The 17,326-nt window shown below is 39.5% G+C and overlaps 2 protein-coding genes across 9 annotated transcripts; both read left to right on the forward strand.

Moving 5' to 3' along the window:
• The first annotated feature begins 670 nt into the window (after positions 1–670).
• Positions 671–6,089, forward strand: arr3b (arrestin 3b, retinal (X-arrestin)). Of its 3 annotated transcripts, none has more exons than XM_085789525.1 (16): positions 671–777; positions 1,808–1,838; positions 2,000–2,060; positions 2,156–2,200; positions 2,298–2,491; positions 2,607–2,666; positions 2,765–2,841; positions 2,978–3,113; positions 3,206–3,290; positions 3,503–3,575; positions 3,835–3,972; positions 4,141–4,218; positions 4,322–4,345; positions 4,465–4,518; positions 4,808–4,837; positions 5,579–6,089. In XM_085789525.1, exons 1-15 carry the CDS (start codon positions 770–772, stop codon positions 4,818–4,820), a joined length of 1,077 nt encoding a protein of 358 aa, XP_085645651.1. In that variant the 5' UTR covers positions 671–769; the 3' UTR covers positions 4,821–4,837; positions 5,579–6,089. The 3 variants fall into 3 exon arrangements, with proteins under 3 accessions (XP_085645651.1, XP_085645652.1, XP_085645650.1); XM_085789526.1 differs by having other exon boundaries at positions 5,584–5,777; XM_085789524.1 differs by lacking the exon at positions 4,808–4,837 and having other exon boundaries at positions 5,579–5,834.
• Positions 6,090–7,577: 1,488 nt separating this feature from the next.
• Positions 7,578–16,090, forward strand: rab41 (RAB41, member RAS oncogene family). Of its 6 annotated transcripts, none has more exons than XR_015036899.1 (9): positions 7,578–7,801; positions 8,963–9,021; positions 10,314–10,367; positions 10,678–10,783; positions 11,749–11,860; positions 12,306–12,399; positions 12,849–12,942; positions 13,784–13,850; positions 14,030–16,090. XR_015036899.1 is itself a non-coding variant. In XM_085789527.1 (8 exons), the coding sequence occupies exons 1-8, from the start codon at positions 7,723–7,725 to the stop codon at positions 14,092–14,094; spliced, it is 636 nt and encodes a 211-aa protein (XP_085645653.1). In that variant the 5' UTR covers positions 7,578–7,722; the 3' UTR covers positions 14,095–16,090. The 6 variants fall into 6 exon arrangements, 4 of the variants coding, with proteins under 4 accessions (XP_085645653.1, XP_085645655.1, XP_085645654.1 ...); XR_015036900.1 differs by lacking the exon at positions 10,678–10,783 and adding an exon at positions 11,311–11,416; XM_085789527.1 differs by lacking the exon at positions 12,849–12,942.
• Positions 16,091–17,326: the final 1,236 nt, after the last annotated feature.

Raw genomic sequence — 17,326 nt, forward strand, 5'->3', positions numbered from 1 at the left:
AGTGATCAACATAGTTCAAGTGGAGGACGTGGTCTGTTTGTTGCACTCTATATCTGTCCCAGCCTGCAACACTTACATTCTCCATATGTCTCTGAGCTTATTATTTAAAGTCACATACACAACATTATTTTTACACACACCGAGGACCAAAACAGTAGTGTTCTAATGAATTAATCAGATTTCCTCTAAAACAACCCTCTTTGAGAAGGTCTATAAGCTGAAGGGAGGGCTTCAAGGTTGGGAGGTCATAGTATAAAAGCAAACAGGAGGCAGTGATTGGCACTCGCACACACTGCGCTCAGTCAACGGTGACGGATTACAGAAGACATCGGAGCAGACTCAGTGACAGAACTGAGGGCAAGGTAAGCAAGGCGTTTCTCATTCCTGACCAATGGTACATTAGAATAGATAGATGGAGATAAATAATAAGTCAAGATAATGGTATTATGACATTGATTGTGTCTATCAGTGATAATAATTCACAGGAACATGTGGTCCAACCACTACATTTATCTGACGGGATGATTTAAGATTACAAACTGTTAAACAACTTAATTATAAAGTAAGAAAGGTAGGCTACATTTTCTACTTACAAGATGTGACTAAGATTGTTCCACACCAATGAATTTCAACAGCAGCCCGAGGAATATTAATAATGTTTTCTTTTGCAACACTCTACAAAATTATATTACAACAAACACAGCATCCTTTTTGATAACTCTGTTTAACTCTTTTTTTCCCAGACTGGAACTATAACATTTCCATCAACATGTCAAAGTGAGTATAGGGTCTTGTTCATTTGTTAACTGCTTTAGTTTGAGCCATTTGAGTTGTGTGAGGGTTTAAAATGCCTCAAAAGGAAATTAAAGACACCTGTTACTGAATGCTATTTAACACTGCAGTGATTCATGAGCCTGTGCTGTCTCAGAATGAGCAGTTCTTCTATTTGTGCCAATATCCAATTACTCCTGAATGACGCACATTTAAGATACCATGGTTTTATATTGAACTGTTTCTTACTGATAATTGACTCATGGATGACAGCAAGCGTGGCTTAGGCTCCACGTAGAGATCAAAAGGATAATTCCTTCACGTGAAACAAGTAGAGTAGCTAAACTCCAACAAATGAACATCTTGGCAGAGTTGCTGTGACTCCTCTACCACTTGAATCTTCCAGGACATGGACAAATCCTGATTAAGATGGATTGTGTGGATTTGATTTTGGAAGGTTTAGCTACAGGTCAGAAGAAAAGTTTCAACAAGATTACTTGGTACTCAGCCTGAAAGAGGCAGACACAATTAACTACTATTGTGTGTTTGCAAGAAAGAAAAACACAACATTTCCTGGAATATAGATTGGGGATGGACTACTATATTTGTGATATCATCAAGTTAGCACCATGCATTGAATTTGTGAGCAACATCTTAAAATTGAGGTTTCTAATGTATAATGGTGTTATCTATTGTGTACTCATTTACCCAAGCACAGTTATGTCATATGTTCAGATTAGACGCTTGTGCCAGCAGGTGCTTTTTCACCTTAAGCACTAATCCATCCTCACAGGAATGGAGTGGTGGGTGGAGATGAGTGGGGGTGGGGTATCCTATAATCGGACATCCATAATGTGTTTAAAATTACTACATAGGATTTTGGAAATTGAAAAAAAAAAGAAGAATTTATTGTAGAGCTATAAGGAAGAATTAGTTACAGTATGGTCATTCATTTGGACTATTGTGTTTAGGTATTCAAAAGTCTGAAAACATGATCTATTCATTGCATTTTCCTGTCTTCTTTCTTCCCTCTCAGGGTATTTAAGAAGACCAGCGGCAATGGACATGTAAGTGGCCCCTATAATATAATCATTACAGGGCAACCCTCAGGCCTAAGGAGGAGTGCAGTTTGTGTGTAGCTCTTCCAGCTCCCAGAAATAACTTCTAAACTTGTAACCTTGGCGGAGGAGTCACTGTTTTCCTCTCTGCTTCTCTCCACTTCTTTCAGATTGCCCTGTACTTGGGGAAGCGAGACTTTGTGGACCATGTGGATTCAGTGGAAGTAGTTGGTGTGTGGAATAATGTCCATTTTGCATCCTGATACTTATACATTTATGTGCATATCTGTGAGAACTAACGCTGTTTATTCTTTGCTCATTTGTAGAGGGGGTAATTAAAGTGGACCCCTCTGGACTCAATGGCAGAAAAGGTACTTCTATCTCCTTTGCTGTCGGTGATGAAAGATACAAGGCCTGAGATTACCCAACAAAGACTAATCTGCAACACTTTCACATTTGCTATTGCAGTATATGTCTACCTTGCTTGTGCCTTCCGCTATGGAAGCGAAGAATTGGATGTCATTGGGCTGTCCTTCAGGAGAGACATCTGGATTCAGCGTGTTCAGGTGTATCCACCTGAAGGTGGAAACGAAAGCAAATCACCAATGATGGAATCCCTCATGAAGAAAGTTGGAGATCAGGGATATCCCTTTTCCTTCCAGGTCAGGAAGTTATTTGTATTTGTCACTAAAACGTTAAATTGATCAACCATAGGTCATTACTTCACTATCACTATCTTCAGTTGTATTCACTGTCCCTCGTTTCTGTTTGTCTCAGATGCCAACAAACCTGCCATGCTCAGTTTCCTTACAGCCTGGGCCAAATGATGCTGGAAAGGTACTATTGTTATATATTTTCCGTAACTCTTATACAGACAAATACTTATGCAGATCAATACTTGATAAATCATTTATTTGGGTCTCATTCTGTTGTAGGCCTGTGGTGTGGACTTTGAGGTTAAAGGATACCTTGCCAACGCACCCAACAATGCAGATGAAGTCGTTGAGAAGAAGTACGTATGCCCACAGTCAAATCACACTGTCAGGCCAATCCTGGCAACCTTTGTTTTCCATCCCTGAGATGTAGAGGAATATAGAGACCCTAACCCTCACTGATCCTATTTGCTTGTCTTTTGTTCCTGGTCTTAGGGACACTTGCCGTCTGATGATTCGTAAAATACAGTTTGCCCCAGCTACCAACAAGCCTGGACCCAAGGTTGATATTGCCAAGCAGTTTATGATGACTGACAAGCCAGTTCACCTGGAGGCCTCCCTTGAAAAAGAGGTACATTAAAGCACAGAAACTGCCGTTTTGGCACTGCATAAAATAACATACCGATTGTGAAATATCTCAAATAGAATTACTCTTATTTTTAGACTTATTACCATGGAGATCCAGTCAGCGTCAAAGTAAAAGTCAACAACGAAACTGCTAAGGTCGTGAAGAAAATCAAAGTCTCAGGTAAATAACAGCTGAAATTAAAGTTGAAATGAATGTGTTTGCACAGCTTTGAATAGAAGAGAGACAAATATTATATATAGGCTATATACAGTATATATATATATATATATATATATATATATATATATATATATATATATATATATATATTTAAGAGTCGTACACTGACTACACTGTATACTGATGCAGAACTGTTTTTTTTTTCTCTTTAGTTGAGCAGCTAACAAATGTGGTGCTCTACTCATCTGACACTTACACCAAGCCAGTCTGCACTGAGGAGTTTGGGTAAGACTTTCTTTGTATCAAATAAGGCTTATTAGCAGGACTGAGGTCATTTCAGATTCAGATCTAATTCATTCAGTAAAAATCTTTCCTGTAAAAGATTTTTCTCACATCCAAATATCTCTATAATACATCTATTACAATTACTGAAAAAAACGACATTACAATAAATCTAAAATAGGGTTTAAGAAAAACTGAAGAAATTAGAATAATGACTGTTAAATGACATGCATTTTTTAATGGGTTTCCCTACTATGCACAGGGAGACAATAAACGCCAACTCTACATTCGAGAAGTCCTTCCAGATAACCCCTCTGCTGGCCAACAACAAAGAGAAGCGGGGTCTTTCAGTGGACGGACGGCTAAAAGATGAGGACACCCACCTCGCATCCACTACACTGTAAGCTGCTCTAGGTCATTCATCAAAGGGCTTACTGAGAGCCCAGGACAGGTTTTCATCCTCTTATTGAGTGGGGGTGATACAACTCTACACTGTGTCATCCACTTATCGTGTCTTAGACCAAATCCTCCAGCTCTGAAAAGTAAACTATTCCTGTCCCCTTTGCAGGAGTCAAGGAGATAAGGAGATGCAGGGAATCCTCGTCTCCTATAAAGTCAAGGTCACTCTGGTGGTATCCGGAGGAGGGTAAGTTTTAACTGAGGAGAAAATATTAATTTATAATACTTATGCACTTGGAGTCAAATGGTGGAGACTAACGATTTCTTTGATTCTCTGTCTCACATCACAGCCTGCTCGGTGGCCTAACAGGAAGGTAAATATCCAATATATTTCATCTGTGGTCATGTGTAATCTATGTAAATAATATACAAATTGCTATTCTATTTTTTAATTTTTTAATGCAAAACATTTTTTTTTCTTTTAAATTTTCAGCGATGTCATTGTTGAGCTTCCTCTCACTCTGATGTCCCCAAAACCAGCAGGTGAGTGCCGTCTTTTTAAAATATATATCTGAAATCTAAACACCTCCAGAAATGTTTCACCTATAATTGATCTGATTGATCTGATAACACATTATTGTTATATCCTTCTCTTCTATCCATCTATTGCATGTCGTTGCTTTACAACGAGCAGAAGTGTGAGTATACCACAATCTCTATGAAAATACATGTATTTATATACATGTATGTGCTCGTGGCTGTGATGTTTGTGGCATGTTGCTGATCATTTTCTCCTTTGTGTCTGTTTGTTTGTATGTTCGTTTTATGAACCACAGCCAATTGGATTAAAGGCCTCTGTAGTTCAGGTGAGGTCACTTGAGATTTGATACGTTTTATGGTGTTCACTTCTTCGAGAGCTTCATCCTCTCTCGGAAATAAAAACCTATACACCATTGTTAGATCCGGTTCCTTTCTACAATCAGAAGACTGTTTCATTTGTGAAACAAGCATGTGCATAATAGAGATCATTAAGGTCTTCTGAAAGAAGCACACAGATGTGATGGCCCTTGAATGGGTGCACTAATTCACCCTAAAACCTTTGTCATTTGTGTGAAATATTAAACTTGAACCATTGTTGTTGATCCACCTCCAAGATGATTTTTGTGAAATGAATCTCCACTTATTACTGATAAAAGCATGCAAATTGACTGATAGCTATTACTAGATATGCATTAGATATACAGCCCATATTATTAAGATGCAAAATGGGTTGTGTGCATTACATTAAGTGTTTCTTGTTACCTATTTTACCTCTGATGTATAAAAAATTTGATCGAATGTATCTCATGAGTGGGGCATTGTTTAGCTCAGTGGGTAGAGCAGGCGCCCCATGTACAGAGGCTACAGTCCTCACTGCAGCCGGACCCGTACTGAATCCCGACTCGGGCAGCCCTTTGCTGCATGTCCTTCCCCCTCTCTCTGTCTCTCTGGACTGTACTATCAATTAAAGGCAAACAGCCCCAACATATAGTTTTTTTTTTTAAGTATCTCATGAGTTACCTTGTTGTAATGTTGGAGTCACTGAATCAGTTGTTTCATCCCAACAGGGCAGACATCAGAATCGACTCCGTGGAAGGATGAGATGACTAGCGAAGCAGAAACCACCTCTCTGATAGAGAACACAGAACAAAGGAACTCAACACCAGTGAAGAGAAGCACTACTCATTATTGAGTTACTACAATGTTCTTATGTCTCTTGCACATCAACATTTTCATTAGGCATTACTGTGAGAGCTCTATCACAGAAAAAGAGTCCAAACTCACTTCTCTAAATGCCATCATAGCATTATATAGAAATAAACACGTGCTGTATATTTTTCTGTCAAAGCAAATAGAATAGAAGGTAGAAATTTCTCTCCATGTGCTATGAATACAGACGATGCTTCTTTTATTCTTATTGTTTATTGCTGTGTCATTAGAGACATGAGATGTTATGACTGAATGAGCAGCTGTGGGGTGAATATCCCAAAAACCACTCCTACTTGTGTCACTCTTTATAGACAAGGGAAGGAAATAAACATGTTGTTTCCCAATCTACTCTCTTAATTGTTCATTTTGTTTCGCATCCTTTAGACCTTCATTATAACAATTAAGTGCTTTCTTACAAAATACTTCATGAACAAGGTTAATGACAAACAGCACTTCCTGCAAAAGCTCTGGTGAAGAATGTTTTTCTTCTTCTTCTTCTACACCCAATTCATGTGATTTTATTTTTATGCTAGAAATTAATTTGTTTGGGTGAGTCACATTTCACAGTTTGTGCTGTGTGTTTTTCATTTGGGACTAAAATTAACACTCAGTGACACACAAGCAGTGTTCTGGAAAGATGCACCAATAATTTCATCTCTGAATCATAAAGCAAACTGTAGCCTAATATAAAATTAGCAAATAGAAGAGCGCTGCCTTCTTCGTCTGCTTCTTACTTGTATTTTTCCTCTAAACAGGCACCAAACACACTATGTTCATTATAGGTCTGCGGCTGAATCTGGGTAGCCTAATTGTGCTTGTAGGCCTACAATCAGACACTGTTCATTCTTCTCTGTCCAGCTAAAATCTATGAAAATCCATTTGTTTGACACATAAATAAACAGTAGTGTTGTAGTAGGACTCCAGACCGGTCTTGAGGCCACATTTTCAAGTTCCTGGTCTTGTCTTGGGATTTTTTTTTTCTCAGCTGCAGTGACACTTTTTTTTTTTTAAATGACTCTCTCTGTCACTCACTCACTCGTTTTGGTTTATGTGGGCTAATGTAATTCAATTAAGATAACTGTTCTACAGAAGTATGTGTAACTATCTGAAAAACTTGGCTGCACCAGTGTCAAAAGTGGGAAAGACTTAAGCCGGCTCTGTGCTGTGTTATTCTGTTCAGTCCAAATATGGTATAGATTTTATATTAAAGCGTCTTTTCTTTTTAGCTGATAATGTAAATATCAGGCCACATGATTATTATGAGTCCTGGCACAGAATAAAGTAATGGTCTTAAAAAATGGTCTTGCATTGATCTCGGTCTTGGACTTGGTCTCGGCCCCCTCAAAGTCTCGGTCTTGTCTTGGTCTCAGGTTAGGTGGTTGACTAATAAACAGTAACAGATTATTAGTATATAGAGAGAGGTCTTCAACAGGGGGTCCGCAAAATCTTTGATTGATTAGACTATTTTTTATATTATTTCGTTTCCACATTTATGTTCAAAATAAAAACGTCAGTTTGAATAGCTTCATTACATCATTACCATGCAGTTGCAGACATTGTCGATATTGGCATCAGTTATGGTCTGTTTATAAATGACAGTGGGATCATGCCCCCCTACTCACTGTAGCTTCCATATTTAAAATAAAAACATGAATGAACCTGTGTATTATGTGAACCTGTGTACAGTAATATAAAACACAATTTCATACAATATAGTCGTCGGGGGGTCCCTGCTCCATCTCTCCATCAGTTTGGGGGTTCTTGGCCTGAGAAGCATTGAAGACCCCTGGATAGACATACAGTAAAGCTTTACGTTACTGTTGCAATTTCTCATGTCTCTCAGTTGAGCCTCTTGGTTGCGCTATTTCACTCCTGTATGGGTGAGGAAACAATAGCGCTGGCTGGTGCTGGATGAAGAGACACTACTTGTCCCTCTCCGGTCTAGACACATCACAGCATTAGCCAAGTTAGCTTAGCTAGCTGTTTATTTTTTTAAAACAAAATGTCAACCACGACCGGCGGCGGCGAGTTTGGCAACCCTCTACGAAAATTCAAGCTCGTATTTCTGGGCGAACAGAGTGGTAAGCTTGTGGGTGATGTACTTGGAAGTGGTTGGTGCCTTTGGTTGGATGTGTTTGGAGAAAGTGGCTAGGACGCAGCTAACTAGCTTTTAGCTTGCTGCTAGCCGGGAGAGGGTAAAGTTACTCACCGAACAACAGCGGCCAGTGGTAATACAAAGCGAGATGATGATATTTCAGTGTCAATGCAGTGTTTACCTGAGAGAAAGATGACAAAATGTTGATGGACACAACATTTTTTCCCCTTTTCACTCGCGATGATGTCATTGGAAAGCTAGCTAACGGTAAAAAATGTTAAAGCTTTAGCCAAACATCTCGCTCTGCGTCCGGACGAGAAAATGTTTATAATGGGAGGTGTTAACATGCCTCACACGACTACTATTTATGACTTATCTTCAGATTTGGTTGTTGTCATATTGAAGCAAACGACCTGGGTCCTTACTTTGTGGTGCATCAGCATCATCATCATCATCATCTCTCACTAGCGTAATTGTAGTGAAGAGTGAGTGAGACGTAGCCGGCTAACTACTTTTAGCTCGCAGTTAGCAGTAGCAGCAGCAGCAGCAGCAGTGCCAGAAAAAGAAATTCAGGCAGTTCATAAAATTAGCTGCAAATTATAACAGAATTAGAGCCTGAAAATGTCCGTCATGGGGTTGTTGTTTACAAAAACAGAGAGTTGGTACAAACGAAGGGGGTAAATAATTCATTTGCTTCATCAATGTAGCATCGCTCCACTCACTAGCCTTTGCAGAGCCACGTCGGCCGATCTTGGGTCCAGACCAGTCGGCCTTTCCCCTCCTCGACCATTTAACGTCAGCTTATAGCCGGGGGGGGGGACTGACACCGACATTATCTATGCGTGGTTGGATTTTGGGAGAGATTGTTTTAACATTTCAGTCACGGTTCTCAGCTCACGAATCGGAGAGAGAGAAAAAAAAACTAATCTATTTTTATTTTCCAAATCTTGTGGCTCCACCCATATTGCCAGCTCAGCGTGTGTGTGTGGGTTCAGCAGTACAGTTGCATCAGTAATAACATTTTTTTACTCACTGTGTCATGTCTTTGACTTGTATGGGTATGTTCTTCCTAAAATACAGAAGTAGAGCTGTTAGTTGTGTGATATGATCTTAAATTTAAATATTGCTGTCATGTGTGTTTGTACAGTTGGGAAGACCTCACTCATCACCAGGTTTATGTATGACAGTTTCGACAACACTTATCAGGTAATAATATATGTTTATCACAATATGACAGAAGTAAAGTGCTTTGAATGAGTGTCTTTTGATTAATATAAAATGTGCTCCAAAAGTCCTTGTTCATAACATATGACGTGTTAAATGCAAGCCATAATCAATTCATTAAGTTTACTTCTTGATGATTTAGTCAGTCCTCCAATGGATACCATTGTGGTGTAAAGCAGAATTTATCCAGGGAAGCTAGAATATCTTTTACTATTACTTTTTTTTTTTTAAATATAAGATAGTGTGATGTATAAATTGTTAGCCTAGATGAATTGTAAAATCATTCCTCAGTTATGAATTTGTAAATCAAAATTTTCTTTTCTTTTCTCTGATAAATGCAAAATGACCAAAGACATAGACGTGTAAAACAGCTGAATAGGAATAATAACAATCCTGCACCCCCTACAATCGTGTCATCGCTATATATTAAAAGTAGCACTATCCCATGGGCTGTCAGTAGCAGATGCTCCAACGAATTACAGACATCCACTCTAATGACCAGTCTGTGTGCAGCCAGGGCAGAAACTGGAGGTCTGTGTTCACTAATTCATCTGCACTTGTTTGTTTTGAAAACACATCAGCTTCATATCTGCACGCAGCTGGTTCGCCAGAGGTAGCTACCAAACAGGGACTGACTGAAAAAAGTAGAAACTGCACGCTGCTCAGTCGACTTCCACAGCTTCACCTTTCGCTGCCAGGGATAATGTCTCTTCAGCAAACACAAGCAAAGCTCACATCAGTGTGCAGTCCGGTTTTCCAGTTTATCCCACTTGTATATATAATCTTTAGATTTGATACCTGCGGTCCTGAATCATGATAGTCCCATAAACTGGAGCAGGCTCACATAGACTGTAATTATTCACATTTTACACACTTAAACCGTCACGATTCAAGGTGGCTCATATATCATTTGTAGTAGGCTTTAATTTATTATCTTTTTGTGCATAGTATAAGTACATGATTTTTACTAAGTGCATATTTTACACAGACAGCATGCATCCCTATCTGAACTACTGCAAGCCTTAGTAATTTATGCTATTTAATTACGACTTTTGAATGATCTTTCCACCTCATGTGTGTGTGTATCTCATGACATACAGATGATGACTGGCACAGAGCCATCATTCATGTTATCAGCTCCACCTGTACAGTTTCTAAATATGACAAGTCAAATGTTATGAAAAGGACTGTTGGTAATGTTTGAAGTACAGTGTGATGAGATACTTTGCCAAGTGTTGTGCTGACAATGTTTTAATGGAATGGTTGTATTACAGGCAACTATTGGCATTGACTTTTTGTCAAAAACCATGTACCTAGAGGATCGCACGGTAAGCCCTGCACATTTACTTCTTTTTCTCATCATTCCCATTTCCATTGTTTTGAAACTGCTAGAGAAGCTTAAGGCATGCGTCTGCTTATTATGCAGTAGCCATCATTTATTCCCCTCTCACCATTTCACATTGTGTTTTTTCATGATCCTAGATTTTACCATTCATTTTGTTATACATTTTATCATGTTTTTAGTTCCCATTGTTATTTCAAGTTTTTGTTTTCTTTCCATCCCTCGGGCTGGGTCATGAAATGCCCCCCCTCCCCATCACCACCCAATTCCCACATTCATTTTGTGGCTGGCCACAGATTCGGCTGCAGCTCTGGGATACAGCCGGACAGGAACGCTTCCGCAGCCTCATCCCCAGTTACATCCGCGACTCAGCTGCTGCTGTGGTGGTTTATGACATAGCCAGTAGGTATCATAGCTTTGCCTCGACTCCTTGTCCTTTGCTTAATATGTGCAAGGGCATAAATGAGCATTTAAAAGCCTCGCAAACCCCTCTGGGTAGCATGATGAGGGTATCGTCCCTGTTCCTGTATGCATCAGCTATAGTGATGGTAAAGCATTTCTCCGACAGTGCCCAAGGGGGGTCTGTGCCTCCAAATTGCTGTCACATATGAGGCCGATGGAATGAATAATAGAAAATGTCTTCAAATCTCCCCTAGTGAGCAGAAATCACCTGAAAGTGCCTCAATAATGATTCAGCACGGCCTCCTTTTCCACCTCTTATTTGCATAACACTGGTCATCTCTGACCCTGCTGCAATTGAGTGATTCTCCCCATCCCTCCACAAAAAAAGCCCTTTTTCACTTTCTCTGCTGCTTGGCTTGCACTTCTTTTATGTCTGGCCTGTTCTCTGTTTTCTTGTCCTGCCTTTCCTCTCTTTATCTCCACCTCCTTGTCCCCATTTTCTTCTTCCTCTCCGTTCCAATCCTCAGGTCCGACTCCAGCTTTGGGACACTGCTGGACAGGAGCGTTTTCGTAGCCTAATTCCCAGCTACATCCGTGACTCTACCATTGCTGTGGTTGTTTATGACATCACCAGTGAGTCAGGGCTGTAATCTAACCTGTCAGTAGGGGTCTTCTTTAGCAATTGGAGGGAATTATGTTGACATAGTTGATAGCTTCTGTATTTCTGCTAATAACCTTTGACATCCCCTCAAGTATTTTTCCCCTTTCAAGCTTCTATTATTACTAAGTTTCCTTACTAACATTTGGCTTTTCTCATGTAAGATGCTTTACCTCTTTAACAAAGAGTAATACCTGCTTGTGCACTTTTAACTGTAGCTAATATGCCAAGTTTATCATGTCTTTCTGTGACTACACCTGATGTGTGCACTAATATTGTTTTTTTTTGTTTTTTTTTACATCCACAGATCTTAATTCATTCCAGCAAACCTCAAAGTGGATTGATGATGTTAGAACAGAGAGAGGAAGTGATGTCATTATCATGCTTGTTGGGAACAAAACAGACTTGGCAGATAAAAGGTACATGGTTGTGAGAGATGTGTGAATGATTGTGAATTTCTTATTCTATTTATAAAGCTTGATACATAGATGGTCATTTTATAATTCTACTATGATTAGAAAAATGAGTAGCATCAAATGTGACAGTTTCTAAACTCTGCCAAAGCCTGGGATCCCACTTTTCTTCCCTTCAGTGCATCCCATCCAGTTTTGACTTTTATCACCCCTCAGTATTTTGCATACTCCTTTTTTTATTAGTAATTTATATTTTTTTTATTTCTTATGATTTGATCATATTTCTGTTTTGCCTTTTTTCCCCCTTTGCTTTACATTTTGTTCCCTTTCCCGGTCTGTTCTCTCCATGTCATTTTGATTTTTTATTTTTTTTTTGTGTGTGTGTGTGTTTCCCTCAACACTTCACTGAACATCACTACTCCCTCCCCCTCACTTCCCGGGACCATGGCAGGCAAGTTTCTGTTGAGGCGGCAGAGAGGAAAGCTCGAGAGCTCAATGTGATGTACATAGAGACCAGTGCCAAGGCTGGCTATAACGTCAAACAGGTTGGTGTCTTAGCAACACAGCAGGTGTAATACTGACAAAATGATCCTGACGTTTTCCAGCACAGGTCACAGCGTCCTGTAGGTCAGGGAGGCCCACCTGCGACGACGCCTCCATTTGTCCGTTATATGGATCAGAGTGTGGCTGTTGAATGAATGAGTGACCCTCCGGAGTCGATTTCCTGCTGCTTTATCTTTACTCAGCACAGCAGCTTCTCTCCCTTCGTCTTCCTCTCTGTCTGTCTGTGTTATAACTAAAACTAACCTCTCTCTCTTTTTCACCCAAAACATGATTCTATGGTGAGCTCTCTTTGTTTCTCCCTCTTCTCTCTCTCTCTCTCTCTCTCTCTCCGTCTCCTCCCTCTCCTTTTGGCCTGTCCTCTTTGCGTTGTTTCTTTCCACATCTGTCTGTTCGTCCACCTTCCCCTTCCTTTCTGCTTTTACCTGAGCAGACAGATCACCACGGAGGAGGGCGAGCAGAGAGCTAAGGAACTGAATGTCATGTTCATTGAAACCAGCGCAAAGACTGGCTACAATGTCAAACAGGTAGAGATTCTGCTCTCTCAGGGTAGTTGAGCTCATTCTGCCCTCAAAGTGTGCACTCGACTCTTTCCGCCTCCTTTTCCCCCCTCTCTTGTGGCTTCATCCTGACACATCTTAGCATTTCTCAGTACATACTGCTGTATCAGTTGTGATTTCCCTCCACAGGCTTATCAGTTCACATGTTCTGCACAGATTTACTGCTATTTTGTTCTCTTCTTTTTTTTGGACAGAGAACTTTTTTTGTTGTTGTCAGTGATTCACTCCAACTTCTGCTGCTTCGAAATTGTTTCTGTGAATACAATGAATTTGCTCAGTGGAGGAGGTTTAGCACGGAAACCTTCACTTTCATGCTCTTGTCTCAACCAGCGATTACAGTCACATTTTGTATCACTGCTTTAACTGCTTCTTGTATTTGCCTGTTATTTAAAAATATATCTTATGTAGGAGTGATCACTTTCTGCCTCTACTGTGTGTAGCCTATTTAACAGTAGAGCTGGGTGATATGACGATTTAAAGAAACAGTTAACATCATAAATATTTTTATATGTTTTATACCAAGTGCACTTTCACATCAGTGTCCCTGTGTATTTAGCATCTTGAGTATTGTTTCAAATTAATACCCAAATCTTTGAGACACTGAAATTAACCTTGTAGGTTATTTTATCGATGAACAATTTCTCTGTTGCAGTTTCAGAAAAAAATATATAAAGATGTTCATTGTCAAAACGGAATATTTATCTTAAAAAAGGATTTAATTCATATCACCCACCTCTATTTGATTGTATCATACTTTTTAGATCGCAGACTGGTTCTGTTGGTGTTTAATTCTCACTTTGTTTTATAGCTGTTCCGTCGTGTTGCTGCTGCATTGCCAGGGATGGACAGCACACCAGAGAAAAGCAAAGAGGACAGTATCCTTTTTAAAACCATACTGTTGTCAACTATGATTATTTTTGCGAAGTCTCTTACTCTGACGGTACGAAATGAGGAATGAATGTAGAATGTCGAGATCGAAGCGAGATTGCTCTGTAGAAAATACTGAAGTGAAATTTGCCAATTCATCAGTGACGTTGCTTAACCGACTCCTCAGTGATCGACATCAAACTGGAGAAACAGCCAGAGATGACTGTCACCGAGAGCAGCTGCTCATGCTAGTACACCTCACCCCCACCCAGCCTGTCTCCTCCCCAACAACAGCTTGTCTCTCAGTGGCCACTCTTCTCCGCCCTTGGCGCACTGCCATTGGGATGGAGGACCTGTCGTTTGTTATGTTTTTTTTCCCTTTTCAACTCAGTGACTTTTCAGAGTAACCGTGTGGATGTGCATTACTGTATTGAAACAGATTATCTGGGGAAAAAATGGTTCAAAAGTAAACATTTAAAAACAAGGAGTAATTTACATGATATGTTGAGATTTTCATCCAGTTGCATGGCATTATATAGGATTGCCGACTGACATAGCTAACCGCTCATGAGTTATTGCACAGTTCAGATTCTTAGTGCTGTTACTCTTGTCATTGTTGTAAAGTAAAACTGCTTGGGATTTATTTAAATGACTATACAAGGTTGACTCACCAGCCCCTTGTATTTTATTTTTGTTATTTTAATATCATCTGGGATACTATTGTACGTCTCAGATAACTGATTTTTTTTTTTTTTTTTTTTGACTTTCTCTTATATTGAGGAAGGACAGACAGGATATTACTAGTGACATTATGTCATTGCAAACCATCATATTACCACATTAGGCTCAAAAGAACCCAATGGTCCATTCATTAGGTATCATTAATACCTAACGCAGCTGCAGGCTTAAACTGCCTAATGAACAGCATGTTACTAGACCAAATTAATATCATTTCAGACATAATTTAAAACATTGCTGCAAAAGGGATGTGTAACCAAGTCTGTTTTAATTTTAAAGGGAAGCCATCCCAAGTTCATTAGAATGGCTACTAACTTGAAACTAAGTCTGCATTAAAACTATAGCAACTGTCTTTCCAGTGTTCAATTAGCTGCACGCATACTAACACATCTGAGGAGGAGATTTCAGTTATTAGATGCCCCCACCCCTCCCACCCAACGCTGTAAGAAACAAAACAAAAAAGAGCCAGTGTTTAGTTTTTCCACGCCGATGGAAAGTTGTCACTTTGGTCGCTATGACGTACCCACTCATTGATGATTTGTGTTGTGTTGATTACACTATTGCAAGAACATGCAGCATGCTCACCATGCAGGATTTATATGGATAAGAACACAGATGCCTTGCTTGTTTGTTCACCAACGTTGTGCACTGAATCAAGCCACAATATTGTAAAATATAAAAGAAGCCTGCTGACTGGTTCATGGCTTCTCTCGTTGTTTTGTAGAGCTGGTAGATAAAGAGTCCGTCTTCAGATACAGCCAACGCTTACTAACACCCTTGCTGTAAAAAAAAAGTGCAGAGAAGTTAGTTGCAGTATCCTTTTGCTGTATTGCTATTGCCTGTGTAGGACTGTTGGTTTTTTGTGTTTATTTATTTTGTAACTTGGACATACAGATAACATTGTACGCTTGACCAAAAGTACAGATGCTGACACGCATGTTGAAAGATTATTTTATTTATTGTTTGCGTGTCTGCTGGGACTCCACCTAAGGGCGACATTGAGGCCTGGTAAAGTTTTGTCCTGTCACACTGCAAGAAATGACTTATTCTTTTTTTGCAGTGTGTATAGTCAGTAGTTTGGTTTACAGTCGCAGGTAAAGGCTGCAACATTTCCACGCATGCACACACACACACACACACACACACACACACACACACACACAGTGTAACACAAACCACCTAACTAGCCATAGCACAACAAAAGACACTGGTCATTTGCTGTAGCTTGTTTTGAAATGTCAGCGTTTTAAAAATGGATTTAAAAATTTAAGTATTTACATCAAAACAACCATTTTAACATGAGCAGCTCTTCTGTTATTTGTCACTGACTAAATACGCAGCTTTGTGCTATTCTGAATTGTGTCTGTCCATTTGAAATATGCTGTCTACTCGTGTTTAGCAACGTTTGTGTGAATAATGTACTATTACTATCTGATGTATAAAAAGGAGAGTTACTGAAACACAAGTGTAGGCCTATCACGTGGAATAAAATAAAGATATTTCACCAAAATGTTAACATCTGTCATCGCTGTTTTTGTGAAGTGTCAGTGGTATGGTATGTTCTTGACAAGCAATAATAAAATATGTGAGCTCGAGGGTTGAAAACTAACCTGCCATGTAGGCTACAGTAGGTGTGTGTCATACTTTGTAAAGTTGACAAACCACTCATCACTCAATACTTAATAGGCATGAAGTGTTACAACAGAAAGGTGTGGCCATGTATGACCGTGAGGTCGCGTCACACGGTAACACAGTAATTTTGCTGCTAAGCTTTGGCCGAAAGTGATTGAAAGATTTTCATGAAATGAAAAAAAAAATATTAGATTAACTTGGGTTTCCTTGATTCTTAAATCTGTCAGGACTAGACAAATCTATGCTGTAGTGTAGATCATTTATCTGGATCATCTTTACTGTACTTGACTGTGTGTGTGTGTGTGTGGTGGTGGTGGGGGGGCATTGTTGAGTCTCAACTAACTTACTAAGTCATATTTATCCTTATTACTTATTTGATTGATGGTTAATAGAGGGAGGGTGTGATAGTTTCACCTTGTCAACTAAGGTCAGTACACACAGAGAGAGTGTGTATGTACACTATAAATAATAAAAAATAATAGCCCTCACCCTGTCTGCTTGGATTGGCTCCAGCCCCACCACAACTTTGTGTGGATAAGTAGCATAGGCATGATAATAATAATTATAATTAGGCTACAATATATTACAAATGAGCTACTGGAAATAAAACAAGACATCTAACAAGCAATTACATATTTTATTTTTTATATATTTTATATTTTTATTCTTGCATTTATTGGCCTTGAAGTAATTAAATTTGAATTAAATTCAATTATAACTTTAGTTTTAATTTGAATAATTAGCTTAGTGTTAAATGTACGGTGAATGTATCACAAAGTTGTAATGATAGTCTACAGTCCACAGTGTTCAGCCCGCTGCGTGTGTGAGAGAGTGTGTGTGTGAGTGTGTGTACTCCACTTTTTCCACAACCAGGGTTTGTTCTCTGACCTCGTTATCTGCTCTGGGATCAGTTTCGGCTGTAGTGATGCGGTGAGAGTTGAGCTGTAGTAGTGAGAGCAATCTGTGTTTGTCTTCCGGATGTTTCGGTGGGGGCGGGGCCTAACACACCTGCGCTCAGGACGTCCTGTGACGTATTTGAAGGCATGGCTCAGGAATGCAACACAAAAATCCTGCTCGACTCGCTCGGTGGTTGTGCTCGCATATATTGTGTCGC

This window comes from Trachurus japonicus, chromosome 10 (genome assembly GCF_045865225.1).
Source record: "Trachurus japonicus isolate A0001 chromosome 10, Traja_1.0".
Taxonomy (NCBI): domain Eukaryota; kingdom Metazoa; phylum Chordata; class Actinopteri; order Carangiformes; family Carangidae; genus Trachurus; species Trachurus japonicus.